The sequence below is a fragment of the Crocodylus porosus genome, unplaced genomic scaffold, assembly GCF_001723895.1.
Source record: "Crocodylus porosus isolate Cpor-Errol unplaced genomic scaffold, CroPor_comp1, whole genome shotgun sequence".
NCBI lineage: Eukaryota > Metazoa > Chordata > Crocodylia > Crocodylidae > Crocodylus > Crocodylus porosus.
The window spans coordinates 52,042,097-52,057,354 of NW_017728943.1; the positions used below are offsets into that span (position 1 = coordinate 52,042,097).

At 38.5% G+C, this 15,258-nt stretch overlaps 1 protein-coding gene across 1 annotated transcript in view; it reads left to right on the forward strand.

The window, feature by feature from the left end:
- CALM2 (calmodulin 2) overlaps window positions 1-15,136 on the forward strand; it is a 15,640-nt gene extending 504 nt beyond the window's left edge. Inside the window, exons 2-6 of the mRNA XM_019549350.1 lie at window positions 4,105-4,135; window positions 11,541-11,684; window positions 11,764-11,870; window positions 12,812-12,947; window positions 14,670-15,136. Coding sequence (XP_019404895.1) covers window positions 4,105-4,135; window positions 11,541-11,684; window positions 11,764-11,870; window positions 12,812-12,947; window positions 14,670-14,698 — 447 coding nt within the window. The 3' untranslated portion in view covers window positions 14,699-15,136. The remainder of the gene's footprint in view (window positions 1-4,104; window positions 4,136-11,540; window positions 11,685-11,763; window positions 11,871-12,811; window positions 12,948-14,669) is intronic.
- The last annotated feature ends 122 nt before the right edge of the window (window positions 15,137-15,258 follow it).

Here is a 15,258-nt window from a genome sequence, read left to right on the forward strand (position 1 = left end):
TCATACATTATTTTCATTATTGTCTGTCTGTCTTATTTTTTTTCTTCTTCACCCTGTGGAAGGATTTTGCTGCATTTCCATGAGGGCTTCAGCCCCAGTTGCTCACAAACTTAGGGCAAAGTAAAGGTAACATCTGCACTCGATTTGCATGAAGGAGGTTCCTCTTTTGGGAAAGCTTGGAGCCGCATAAACAAATGTTTCCAGCAGAGCTGCAGGTTCATTTCAAAAAAGGGTGGGGGATGGTGAAAAGGGTACCAATATCTGTATTGAGGAGGCTCTTAATTTTGTAGGTGGTTCCAGAAAGTACTTGGTGTTTATTTTGGTGGTGGTGAAAGCATTCTGGTTAATCTATATATGCCTTGATTCCTGTATGTAGTGATAGCCTTCTCTTTCGATGGGTAGGAAATGGTTGGCACCCTTACTTTGCTGACTTATGATACATCCTTGCGTATTTGGTCAGCTGTGTAACACTGGCCTTGCAGATCGGATATAAGCTTTCTGTATTGCTGCAGAGGGACTTGTGCTACTTAGTCTTGTCACTAGCATCTGCCTTTCTCTAGGAAACAAAATAGAGCGGTCTGCAGGTCTTGAGCAAGCTGTATCTAGAGATGGGTGTGTCTAGGAGGCATCGCTAAACTTGCTAAGTTCTTTAATATGGGCTAAAATGACTTTGCACAGAGTACGTGAACTGTGGTACATGTAACCCTAGTTCTGAGTAGCAGTATCTGACTTGTAGTGCTGATGTTCAGGGCAGCAGAGCTGCCCACATTTGGCATTAGGGACTTGCACCTGTTAAGTGCACCAAGTTCTGGAACAGAATGGCATTGCTTCTGGTGCTGGCTGATTTTGTTCAACTCTGCTTCCTGCTCTGAAATAGACTTTGAACTGTTTAAAGTCCTCTGCTATAACTGCTGAGTAGTTGAAGGTCTTGACTTATGCAGCTCTGCCTGTAGAGGCTGCATGTTCCTAAGGTGTAGGAGCAAACTGGTAACTCCATTATCTCTTGCTGCGAGTTCTCTGGTTGCTGTCTTCATCCCCTGATAACAGGTAGCATGCCAAACCAGAGCCCTAATTGTGCCTACAAAAAAAAAAAATGCAGTTTGGTGATGCAGGCTAGTTTTGGGGGGAAATTGAACAAATAATATTATGTGAATTTCTAGTACACTAGAAATTCACAAGAGGCTTTTCATCATAGCATTTAAAACTGGTGTGTGTCCTTCGAGTTCTACAGGCAGTTAGCCAATGATGATAACCTTTTTAAAAGACTATTATTATTATAATAATACTGCCCTTGATTCTCTTCTTCCTCCCCCCCCCCTTAGAATCAGAACATCATAAAGCTAGTTACCAGCAAGTCAAATAGCTACGAAACTGGCAGATGCTTGGCTGTATGTTCTGGAAGATCTAAGCAGATGTTTCTGAAAGTTGTCAGGATGCAGACCTTTGATAATGCACATCAGTGTACACATGAGCAACCAGATCAGATGCTGAGAGGAGGGCTTTTCTTAAGGCCATTAAGGAAATGTAGCCTTTTGTAGCTGCTACTTGAGCTTCAGGGCTGAAGTAACATCTGCTGTATGCCTTTCAACTGCATCGGGTAGAAGTGACTGGTGAAGCCACTTACCAGCAGTTTTGCTGACCCCGCCCTCCATTGCTGTTGCGCAGCAGTCCCTGCAGAGCCCTGCTCTGCAGGGTACAGATGGTGTTTGTTCAGTCCTGCCCCACCTCCAGTACAATTCCACTGCATTATTTGTTATCTCTCATTGTCATGCATCTGAAGCTTCAGTAGCCTAGCTGATTCCAAACCCTGTGCCCATGGCATGGCCCTCAATACTAGCAAATAAGATAAAATACCTGGATAGTGATCTATTGATGTGCCATGGGTTGTCAGAAAGGAAGGGTTTTTTTGTTTTGTTTTTTAAACAGACTGATTGATTAACTTGGAGACTTTTTTTTATTAAGTTTAACAAATGTATGACTTCCATAACAGTAAGTAGAACTTCTTCTTTTTTTTTTTTTTTTTCTTAACTGTAGGTTTAAGTGAATCAGGTTTAAACACTGAAAGCTGTAGGTTATAAATCATTCTGTGCAAATGGAATGCTTCTGTTTTTATTCCACTTGAACTGCTGGGGCAGTAGCTAGGAGGATAGGATTTGTTTGGCACTGCTCTGCGCTAGGTGATACTCCCCAGGCAAACAAAATATCTGATCTCAGCTAACTGGCACTACACTCAAATGTCAAAACTTGAAAAAAGCTTTGTAGCATTGTATGACTGAATCTGACCAAACTGGCTAGCATGCTAGGAAGAGCTTGACCACTGTTAGCTGGGATGGGTAGCAAAGCAGCATCCCTGCTATTTTACCAGTGAATACTGCCTGGCCTATTCTGCAACTGTTTGCAGTAAATTCTGGACTAGTGTGTGCTTAATCCCAAGTCCATACAGTGTGTTGCATTTATCTTTCAGTTGCGTGCAACTAGCAGCTGTTTTTTAGCTTTTGTTTCAGATATTGAACTTGTATTCGCGTTTGTAGGTAGATTCCCCTTCTGTATTTATGTAAAACCCAGCTTTCTGAAGTGCCAAGTAAGTTATTAACTTTAATGCAATATGTAGTTCTTGTATAGAGTTGTCCATCTTTTAAAAAAGACAGACAAACTACACAAACAACCCTTTCTCCCCCCCCTCCCCCCCCAAAAAGCCCAAAGTAAGTTTTCTTATTTCTTTCTCCCCGTACCTTAAATTGCATCTTGTACATTTTTCTTTATTCCCTTTTCCACAATAGATGAAGTGAATCTTATTCTTGCCTAAACAGATTTCTGTGCTGGAGCAAAATGAATTTTTGGCTTTAAGAAACCAAAAAAGTCAGACAACATTGTCAGCAAGATGAAGCTGTATGTAGTCCTTTCTGTCAAGACAGTTCAGTTTTACTGATCCACGTTATAATCAGTTGCTTTACTAATAAGGGGATAGAAAAGCAGTTGCTTCTAGGCATTGTTTCTAGCTGTCCATGCAATGGGCTCTTACTTAAGGCTTCTCTATGATCATTCAGGTTTGTTTTCTGTCAGTTGAATTTTAATGAAGTTTGTCTTTTCTGGTTTTATTTTTTTGCAAGAGCCAAGCAGCTGAAGTTTGTTTGAAGGTGACCTGAGCTTGAAAATTGAGGGAGGTCTTCCAGAAACTGCACTTTTTTTTTTTTTCTTAAGTACAGGGTGGGTGTTTTGGTTTGTGGTTTTAAGGTGCCAACAAATATGTACTTGTATCTTTCAAACTTCAGTTGCATTTAGCTACTGAACTTCAGCTGCTGTATAGTCAGCCAAAAACTTGAAATGGTATTACATTTTAAACATTTTTCTTAATCAGTTTTCTATATTGACTATCATTGGCAGTGTTGTGTTTGGGTCTTAGATCAGCAGTTTTCAACCTATTCATTTGTGGACCCCTTTAAATTGTAAGTGTGGGTGTCCACGTACTTTTGAGTAGTCATCTTTCATGGATCCCTTGGGCATAGTCTGCAGACCCCAAGGAGTCCATGGACCACAGGTTGAAAACCACTGTGTTTAAATCATGCCTGAAAAGTTAAGGTCACACAATACATAAAATAGAGCAACTTTGTATGGGGCCATTTTGGTGCTTGGGTTTCCCTTCAAAATAGGCTTTAGTTTGAATCTGAAACTTGCAGGAGAACACAGGACAGATTAAAGATGCTGCATGTAGGTAAGGACTTGTTACTGTAGTTGTGCTTGTATGTTTGCTTTTTAACACCAGGTTAAGGGAACTGAAGCTCGGGGGAATGTAGTTGGATGTAGGTTCTTGATAACTGCTTCATATTTTAACTTGGCTAGGTATTAGATGACCTAGATCAGCTCAGGAAACTATTGGTAGCAAGCTCTCTTAATAATTGAGGTATGTATGTGTTGTAACTTCCTAGCAAAGAGGTTACCAAACTTTAAAAAAGCATCTTTATCTTTGGGATTAAGTAGGAAATCCAAAATAAGCACCAAAGAGAAACTACCTTGAAATACCTGCAGAAGCAATTGAGGCATAAATTTTTAATTCATTCCCTAATGTCTTGCTGAACAGTAATACTGTTTTTCTTTATATTACAGGCTGATCAACTGACAGAAGAGCAGATTGCAGGTAAGGTTGCATCTATGCAGGTAAACATTGTATTGGCAGTGTCATTTGATCTTAATATCAAACATAAATATGATAGATCATTTTAGCAACTGAGTAACTTAAATCTTTTATCTAGTATAAACAGAAAAGTCATCTCTTAAGTATGTGAAGCAGAACCTGAAGCTTGGTTTTTCACTAAAATAACATTGCATACAAGCTGCTTATAATTCCAGTATTAATATAAACAGACAGGGGTAGGGAGGTTACCATCCTAACTTGTTTTGTGTATTGATATCATAGCCTCAGATTTGTGAGAGGTATTGCTAAATTGCTCTAAAGCTTTTCAAAGTAGACTTGTGGCAGAGTGAGATGGCCTTTTTCTAAAGACTTTACAATGTATATATGGCTCAGTGAGCTTGCAAAAAGTACATAGGGCATTTAGCTCAAGTGACCAAACAGAGAAATCTGCTTTACTAATAGTGTGAAGGTCTAACAGACTTCAGTTACCTCTTTATTTGTCAGTCCAAGAAAGGCTAACTTGCAGAACACATAGCAGAACTCTTTGGTTTTTGGCTGTCTTTGGTATAATGTCTTGGCGATTTTTATAGAACTTGAATCTTGAGTTGCAGTTTAACTAGTTAGTGTTGCGAGGCAGGGGGGTTGTAGTGGGGTTTTTGTTTGTTTGTTTGACTGAGTCATGCTATTAAACTAATATAAGGAATCCTGTCTAGAAGTAAGTCAAATAAAGACTATTTTTGAGATGACCAGGTTGTGACTTGTATAAAATGGTACTCTCTCATTTGTGGTGTGTAGTTTTTTGTTTTTTTTTGTTTTTTTTACTAGAATAATATGCATGAAGGTGGCTGATATTTGTGTATTATTGCTCTTCAAGCATCAAACTCACAGTGAAAGGAAATGAATGTTATGCCTGCAACTGTCTTGTGAAGTATATCTGACACCTTCTGGGGGTGTCTTTTAAAACAGTGGGCTCCAAAGTGGGGTGCACCCACCCCAGGGGGTGCGCAAGATAATCCATTGGGATGTGGGAAGAAAATAGTCAAACTTCTTTTTTTATTTTTATCCAAAAAAAAGAGGGAGAAATTAAGCTTTACTAATACTTAATGTAGGGATTGACACTGGCACCCTCACTTGGTCTATATGTCAGGCAGTCATGTGTTTTTTTTTTTTATAATTTTTAAGAAAATATTTATATTTATAGGGGGGTGTGCTCAAATTTTTTACTGATAGGGGTGTGCAGTCAAAGTTTGGAGACCACTGCTTTAGAGAGGAAACTTTTTTGTTTTGTGTTTGTTTGTTTGTGTTTTTTTTTAAGAACATTTTTCAATTTGAAGAATTGCTAGAGAGCCTTGTATGTAACTTTTGGCTAAGAGGTGAATTTATTCTTTTATTTCTAAAGTTGGGCTTTTTTTTTTTTTTTTGGACCTGTAGAATGGTATTACATCAATAAAATAAACATGCTGTTGGGTTTTCATATTTGGATGCTTCAAGGTCTAAGCTAAAGAAAAGCTTTCAGGTTGTGTGTATTTTGTTCTGGCAAAAAAAAAAAAAAAGACTTCAGTCCCATTGATTTATTTTTATTACCTTTTTTAATTTTATACTTAAGTATTCATCTCTTTAAGGTTGGGTTGCTTCAGTACTGTGGACCTAAGTATATGCAAGAGGTTCAATATCTGACCTTATTTTAGGCCCAAGATGCATGTTGATAGCCTTACTGAAAAATAAATAAAGCTTTTGGATCTTTTCAGATTTGGGACTTGTCAAATCTGGTGAGATCCTTCAAATAATGCTTAGTTGATTCAAATGGACCAACTTGGATAATCTTGGTAGCTAGATTTTTTTTTTTTTTTTTTCCAGTTTGTGCATTTAACACTTTGACATCTGTCATAGTGTTTTGAATACTATGTTCAGGGCACTACAGCCGAGGTAGCCAACCTGAAGCATTAATGCCACAAGTGGCAGGGGCTGCCTTTGTGTACCATGCAGCAGATTCAGGACAGGACTAGCAGTGTGGTGGCAGACCCAGCAGGAAGCAGCACAGCAGATTGGCCCAGGGGAAGGGGATTAGTAGTGCTTGGGGAGTGTGGGGTTCATTTTGGGCATGCCTGCCAGGACTGTTGACCCACATCACATTAGAATACTTCCTCATGGATGTACTTGACATGAGAAACCTGGTCTTTCATGTGGGACTGATACACCGTGAGGAGCCACTGAAAATCCTCTGGACACCAATACAGTTCTTGCATAAGTGAAAGACAGGAGAAATGGCTGTCTAAAATTTGTGGAGATTGAGGAAGAAAAGCTTCCAGAAGTACTTATCTGATGGTCTGGGTTTATGCTACACAGTCAGCAAGTGCCAGGGCATGTTCTCTTTCAATATCCTGGAACTCCTGAAGTAAATAATGGTAGGGTCTGGTAGGAAAATTGCCCTTAAGAAGTATGTATTTGGCTAGGGTATTTTGCATCCATTATGAGTAAGAAAGATCTGACTTAATATGTTGGCTTGTTCAACAAATTTTGATTTATTTATTTTTTTTCCCTACCATTTGGGAGCCAATGCAAGGAATCTACTGAATTCTGTTTTGTCTTATGGTTCATCAGAACTGATGCCTTCTTTTTATAGGAACCTCCTTTAGGTGATGTGGAAAATGAAAATCTACTTGAAGTTGCAAAGTTGATAGCTGCTAAGCAAATCCGATTGGGAAGCCAGATGTGAAAATCCAAATGCCTCTTGCATTCTTCAAACCTCCTTTCATCAACTTGCCTGTTTTTTCATCAGTTTACCAGAGGGACTGAACTTTTTTTATACTGAGATACTTCAAGTAAAACAGTGATTAATTAAGTTACCCCCTTTCCCCCTTCCCCTGGAATTGATCCTGACTTGATGACTGACTCCATGACATGAACCTGGATGAGACCAGGGAATGATAAGTTTTGTTTTGGGGTGGCTTTTTGTCCTATATCTTTTTTTTTTCCTCAGCTGAGCTTGGGGTTCACCATGATTGAAGGAGAAATGGCAAGAGGCAATTGACTGCCTAACTCTCAAGTAGAGGCTTCTTGTCAGAAAATGGATTTATGCCTAAATTTGCAGGATGGGCATAAAACTAGGATTGGCTGCTGCTTGAGTTGTTGGAATTCTGACAGTTGTCTTAAAGAGTATGTCTGGAATTTAGTATGCATACAGTTATACTACCTCATAGTCTTTGGCTGCCATGACAACTAGACTCTTACAAGGAGCTTAAGACTTAAAAGAATGGAACTTTAAATCCAGTATTTTTATTGCTGGCCATTGGAGGATTACTGTGCAGAAGGCCAGTTGACTGACACTTGTCTTGAACTTGATCTCCTGTGATTTCACCCATGTATGTCCTTGTGACACCTTAGTGAAAGAAGGTTGAAGAGGTAGTGGCAAGGATCAGTCTGAGTTCCTTGAATGCATGACAGTATTTTGGAATTTATCATAATTGTACAAAAACTAGTGGTTACTTGCTTCAGGAAAACATCTGAAGTCCATGTTGGAATCTTCTGACTTGGTAATTGCTTAGGGAATCCATGTGGCCTTCACTTGTGGTGACTGCAGTGTTGCACATGAAAAGACTCCAGATAATGTTTGATCTTTTTTTAGGATTACAGTTGAAGCTGAAAGTACTGAAAAATGAAGTATTAATTGAGAATCTGATCTGGGGAGTAGACCAATGTAAAATTTTAGAGACTTGAAGATGGCTTTTGTTCTGGGGGAGAATGGGATCAGAACAATAAAAGTAGTAGACCACTTTCTGCTTTTTTTAACTCTTAGAAATGATAGGCTTACTGCATGTGAGGAAGAACCATTCTTTTTGGCTCCTGCAGTTTTTTAGGCAGTGTCCTTTTTTTAGTGAATTCTTCCAATATGGCATTAAACTGATAGCATGTCTCCAGGTGATCCTTTAGAACAGTCTCTTGAGCAAAGGCCTGACAACTGAATGCATCTGCTTCTAATCTCAGTTGTCCACTCCCACTGGAGGTTATTGAAAAATGGCAGCAAAATAACTTGAGGAAACACTGAAAAATCAAACCTTGCTTTGGAGCATTTCAAGGCTGGATGCAACAGACCTGGTCTTCTGGACAACATAGTTGTTCATAAAGTCTGCTTGTATCTTGCAGTTGTCATGGATCATTGCTTAAGCCACTTTCAGGGAACTCTTACATTTTGGAATAATCTCTCAAAAGTAGTTCTGAGGACTCCCCCCTCCCGGATTACCAAAAGATTTTTATGGTCTCTGCCCTGTGTGAATTGAAGATGAGTCTCAGTCTGGTTGCCATGGTGCTTTGGATTAGTTAACTGAACTCTTCCCTTGGATATAATGGTAACAAATTGAAATCAATAAGTTTTAAAAATGGCAAATGAAAACTCCAGTTTGCATCAAGTTGGTTTGCCAAAGCAGTTGTGTAGCTGTAGTCAGCAAGAATGTGTTCTCTTCTACCAGAGGTGTCAAGGTTTTCCTTTGTGGCTTCTGCTGTAGTTGACTGCCTTTTTTTAGTTGCCCTTGGACTGATCTTACTTGGGTGTACTCTTTCACCTGAGGCTACTTGCACAGCTTCTGCTGGTAAAAGATCTAGGGAAGATGGTGGTGTTTACTCCTTGGCTTCTGAAGTATCACACAAATGCAAGATTATTCTTAAGTTGTTGCTAGAGTAGTATTCACCTTTACACATTTGGGCTCTTCTGTATCATAGAAAAAGTTTGACTAGTGATGCAGTAGAGGTAGTTTTTGATAGGGGAAGGACTATGCTCCTTGCAACTTTCTGTTGATGCTTTAAACTTAAACTTGCATTTTAAATGTACTTTACTACTTTGCACTTGATGCAGATGGTAATGTAAGTATTATGTTGCCTCTTATTCAGCATGCAAAATGAGACTTTAATGGCCTTGGATGGAGAATAGCATCTTGTCATGCCTACACCTGACTTGGGTCTGGATGATAATTGATTCAGAGAAAATCTACCTCTTGAAAGCTGTTTGTTTTCCTAACCATTCATAGGCTTCAGTGCTAGCTGATTTTACTAATTTTGGAGAAACAATTAGTTGCTGAAAAATTTGCTTTCAGACCTGCAGCAAGAGGTAATGGACTCTCGTAAATTAATCATGCAAGTATGCTTAATTAGCAGAATTCTCTGAATTTGGTTGCCAAGCTTCAAAATTGGGAATTATTAATTGAAATCAGCCTAAAATATGAGTTTAGATCACTTGTCTCTTGTTAAAGGCAAACATTTTTGGAATACAGCTAAATGGGTTGTATGTACTTCCATAAAGGGATATTATAAGAACTTGCCTATTTTGTGTCAGTACTTGAAGGTATTATTGCCCTGTACATTTGGCTTATGAAGTAGCAGCAAATATCCAGTCTCTCCAAACTGATTCTTGCCACAGCTTTGGCTGGTCAGTGTTTTACCTTGGATAGCCCACTCACCAAAATGAAGATTATCCAAAATTGTCTAGAAATGGTCATGGTTGTATTATTCAATTCTGATGGATTGCTCCATTGCTAATTGTAATGAAAAATTAAGAACTGAGTACGTGGAAGCTGAATATAAACTATCCCACAGTTTTGCCAAGTGTCAGTAATTCCTGAGTGGTTTGGTTTTGTTTTTGGGGTTTTTTTGGTTACTTTAAATGTAGAAAAAGGCTATCATCAAGATTCCTTTTTCCTTCTGGAAGTGTTGAGGTGATGTTGCCATTACAATCTGGGGGATGCATGAAAAGGGTAAATTCTTATGGGTGACTCTCTTTTTAACTGGTACTGCTAGGGTGGATCTAGGCAAGCTGTTTGGTATCTTCCTGTTCCTCAGGAGATAAGGTCTGAGGCAGGTACTGTAAAAGATGTCACCCACCAGAATTTTTGTCCCTCCAATCTTTGAGGGTGTTGGTTCAGCATGGCTTTACCATGATTTAGAAATGTATTTTGGGTTTTTAGATCTAGAGCAGATTCTCCAGCTTTAGTCCCAAATTTGGCCTGCCTCATGATTTTCTTGCCATGCATAGCACAGTAATGCATGCCAGCCCCAGAGCAGGGATAGCTAGCTACCTCTGCTTATTACTGTTGTCAAGGGATTGTTGTGAGAATAAGACAGGGCTGCTAGGAGCCACAAGGCTATTTGTGGGGAGGCTTGGCTAACCTCCTTGAATCAGCCCTTTCAAACCCACCTGGGCTTACTAGTTGATAACTACAGAGTCAGAGCAGTATAGGAAGAGACTGCTAATAAAGCCTCAGTTCCATACACCCCATTTTTCTATTTGGAAACTCTTTCTGTTAAGATTGTTCTAAACATTAAACACTTCAATTTTTATGAGTTGTTGTTTTTTTTTTATCATACTTAGTGGATTTATCTTGGTGCTTTTGAGAATTTAAGTGTGGTACATGGCTAAACAGTATTTTAATGGTTACTTGTTCATATCATTATAATAATGAGCTACATGTCTGTTTTTAAAACCTTTTGTGAGTGGGACTTTTTGGCCTTTCAAGTATGTCACTAATTGCTTGATCAGCAGATGGAGAACTAGACTAGGTTAAGCGACAGTGGGCACTGTCTACATGTTCCTTAATGCTCCATAATTATGGCTTATCAAGCTTTTAGTACCTGTAATACCAATGAACTATAGTTGGTGCTACTGCATGCTAGCACTGGTGCTTTTTTGTTTTTTATTACTTATTTATTTCTTACACTAATATTCAGTAGACTTAATTCTACTGTGCATTAGCACTGGTTTTGCCTGCTGTGCTAATGTGCAGTAGAATGTCTGCTGTGCTTGAAGCATCTCATGTAGACATGGTCTGCATAATGCCGCTTAATACTACATAGTTTAAACAAAACAAAACCTAGAAAATTGAGGGTGAGACTTCATAGAAAAATACTTTTGGACTTTTTTACCATATTTATTCTGTGACTTATCTTGAGAACTGGAAGGTGTTTTATCTACTCTTACCACAACTTCTGAGTGTACTTTTATTGTACTTGGAATACTATATCCGCATGAGATGAATACCTGCCATTCATATATTTCAAGACTTCAGTTCCAGATGAAAATTGCAGTGTAAAATTTTTATATTTTATGATCTACTTCTAACCTTCATACAAGTGTTTGGTGAATCAAGCTGATTGACACCTCCCTTTCCACCCCCTTTGTCTACATCCACGTCTTCTAGACTGCTTTTCACCAAAGAATAGGGCTCCAGGGCAAGTGTTTTAGTATTTGTTTTATACCAGGCAACCAATAATTTGCCTAACAAAACAAGAATTCATAGCTGTTTTAACTTAAAAGTTAAGTTGTTTTTCCTTTTTGAACTTTTATGACTCAAATTTAAGTTCATAGTTTGTTGAAATAACACTTCTTGGTTTGTTTGTTTGTTTTTTTTCCCTGGTCAAACAGAATTCAAAGAAGCTTTTTCACTATTTGACAAGGATGGTGATGGTACTATAACAACAAAGGAATTGGGAACAGTGATGAGGTCACTTGGTCAAAACCCAACAGAAGCTGAATTGCAGGATATGATCAATGAAGTAGATGCTGATGGTAAGGTTTCTAGGTAGCAGCTGATTGGTAAAAACAAGTTTATTTTCAGTGACTTAATAATTATCCCACTTTCTCATAGGCAATGGCACCATTGACTTTCCAGAGTTTCTGACAATGATGGCAAGAAAAATGAAAGATACAGACAGTGAAGAAGAAATTAGAGAAGCATTCCGTGTGTTTGATAAGGTAAAATGTTGTACACGGCTTGAGGGGCTGACTAGACTCTCACTGTGTGGCATGTTTAGTCTAGTGGAAACTATATTTTTAGTTATCTGGAACTTCTGTTTGTAGTATCGTTTGGACCATCCATCTATGTTGTAAATTGAGGGTTGGATGTTAACCTAAATGATAGCAGTCCAATACCTAGGATGGCTGAGAGGGGTGTTGCTGTACTTGGGTCCCCGGATTGGATATCTTTTCTCCTTTTTTAAAAAACAAACAAAACCCAAAATTTGAAGTCCATGTTGCAAAAAGCCAGGGGCAGGCAAAATGTGGCCTGCAGGCCAGATGCAACCTGCCAGGCCATTCTGTCCAGCTCCCGGGGCCCCTAAAAAATGTAATATTTATCTACCCCTGGCTGCCTGTCATGTGGCCCTCAATGGCTTGCCAAAACTCAGCAAATGGCCCTCTGCCCAAAATTGCCTGCCCCTACAATAAGCATTTGTTTGTACCTGAACAGACAGATGTATACTAACCTTCTCTTCTTTGCTGCCCCCCCAGTATATCTTCTAGCTTCATCTCATGCGCCTTGCTGACTTTTCTGCTACACTTTAAAAAAAAACAACAACAAAAAACCACACACAAACAAAAAAAAAAAAAAAAAACCACATTAATTCTTAATGGGGCCTTTAAATTCAAAACAGACCTTTTTTCCCCCCACTCAGTTTTTTTCCTATCCTCCTCTTCTATTCTTCCCTCCCTAGTTTTGGCTCTTCACTACTTCCTTGGTCCAAACATGATTGATATGATCAAAAAATACATGGTATGGTCCATACACATAATGGCTCTGAGAGAGCAATTCAAAGCTGTTCCTGCTTCCTTTTATTCCTAAATACTCAGATGCTGTACATAAGGGTCACTCAGCCTAGTAACCAATTCTTAAATGCCTCTTTAACTTGTTACTCTAGGATGGGAATGGATATATTAGTGCTGCAGAACTTCGCCATGTGATGACAAATCTTGGAGAGAAGTTAACAGATGAAGAAGTTGATGAAATGATTAGGGAAGCAGATATTGATGGTGATGGTCAAGTAAACTATGAAGGTAAGCTTTACTGCAAAAACATTAATCCTCTTGGGGTGTGGGGAGTCAGTTTCCATCCCAAACATTCTGAAAATATCAGCTTAATGAAATTGTATAGCTTGGGAGTGGTATTCAAAAGTTACCAGCTCCTAGGCTCCCATCATAGCTGTCTCTCCACTTTTTTTAAACAAGGCTTTTGTGCTTCTAGGGTAGAATAAATGGTGGTAGTGGACCTGTAGTGGCATTTTAAGGTTGTAGTTTTGGGGTGTGTTTTTTAAGGACTTGAGCTTTGCTTATTTTGGCAAGCTTACTTGTGTGATACAAGCAAACTAGTTGAATCAAAAGGATTGATGTATTGCATTTGAACTATGCTTTAACAAAAGCTATTTACTTTGGGAGGGGAATAGATAAGGGAATGCCAGCAGGTAATAACCTTCTTTAACTAAAGATTCAATTCTTGCAACCTGTGAGGTCTAGTAATCTTCTGTAGAGAAGAAGCAGGCCCTTGTTTTGTAGTTGTGGTGTTTTTTTTTGTTTTTTTTTTTTTGTTTTGTGTTTTTAATACAGCTTAAACCATACTTATAGTATTATCCTGTCACCTTTTCACTTGAATTAAGTAGCAACTGGTTTCCTCAATTCCTGTCCCTTTTTTTTTTTTTTTAATTCACATGTCAATATTGAATCCTAAATGCCTTTTCTGCCTCTTCTTGGTGGTAGTGTGAAAATACTTGAAGATCTTAAATACCACCCCAATTCATTCTAGCTTGGTATACTATTGTTTGGCTTAAATTTTTAAACCTTAAGCTTTAGATTGAGATGCCATTTAACTTTGATATAATACACTTGCTGCAAATAAGCCAAAATTCTCTTCTTTTTTTTTTTTTTTCCCCCTTTCAGTAAAAGCATAAATAAGTTAGCGCTCCTGTCCAAGAATTTGAAATATACAGAATGAAGCACAAATAATACCTATTCTAATGGTCACTTTTCAGATGTAGTACAGTTGGTACTGGAGTGGCTCCTGTAGAAAGTTTCTACTTGCAGAGCAAGTCTTTAAAGTTGTAACTAAGCAACACTTCCTGTGTACACTTTCAGTCTAAGCACCAATTTGGAGTGCTAGTATTTGTTCCTTTACTCACAGCTACCCCTCCTTAAGGGGTCTGAAATGGGGAGTTCTAAAACCTGGCTAATAGAAAAAGCTCATGAAATTGAAGATGCTTTCTCCTTCCCTACTCTGAGACTCAAAGAACAGCTGTTTTTGAGAGTAGGTCCCCTTCCTGTGCTGTTCCAGTGGCTAACTTGGTGAGAAGAACATGCATTCTATATCTTTCAGTGCTCCAGGATGCCCCCACTGGCACTTATTCCTATTCCATCTGATTTGACTTTAAAATACTTCTGTACAGAACAGGCTTTTGAGCTTATGGTAGTTGGGTGTGGGGGTTCTCTGCCTTTTAGAGGTCATCCTGAAGAAATGCGTGGAAAACTGCTGTGACATGGATGCAGTTCAGTGTAAACTGTACCTGGACTGAGAAGCAAGTTAGTCTTTTAAATGTTCCGGGACTTACTCTTCCAAGTTGACCATAGAACTATACCTGTGGTGCTGGGGAGATTAGTGTAAAGGTTCCTTTACTGGCACAGATCTAAAATAAAATTTCACAAACTTGTGGTCACTTTGTAACTAAGAAATCTTTTGCCTAAGGGTCCTAACACTGCAAAGTACTTATACAGCTTTTTTTTTCTTTGCAGAGTTTGTACAAATGATGACAGCAAAGTGAAGACATTGTACAGAATGTGTTAAATTTCTTGTACAAAATTGTTTATTTGCCTTTTCTCTGTTTGTAACTTATCTGTAAAAGGTTTTTCCCTTACTGTCAAAAGAATATGCATGTATAGTAATTAGAACTCCATTCCTTCATGTTTCTTCTCCCTTTATCTTCCTGTCATTGTTCTGATTTTTGGAAAATTGATCGAAGTAACAAATGTTGCATGTGGCTTACTCTGGATATTTAAGCCCTTCTGCACATCTAAAGTTAGGTGGAGTTGGTCAAGTGAAGGAACAACATGTATTCAACATGTTGAAATGTGGAGTCTTAACTGTGTGGACTATTGACAGTCAACAATATGAAACTTTAAAAGTTGCACTACTGCAAAACGGGTGTATTATCCAGGTACTCGTACACAATTTTTTTTTTTGTACTGCTGGTCTCATACCAGATTTCTCTTTTTTTTTTTTTTTTTTTGGCATGCTTACTATGTCTCGGAATTCCTGCTGAACCGCTTTTCCGATCTCGGCATTCCTGCTGGCACAATTTGCCTCAAATCCATTCCAAGTTGT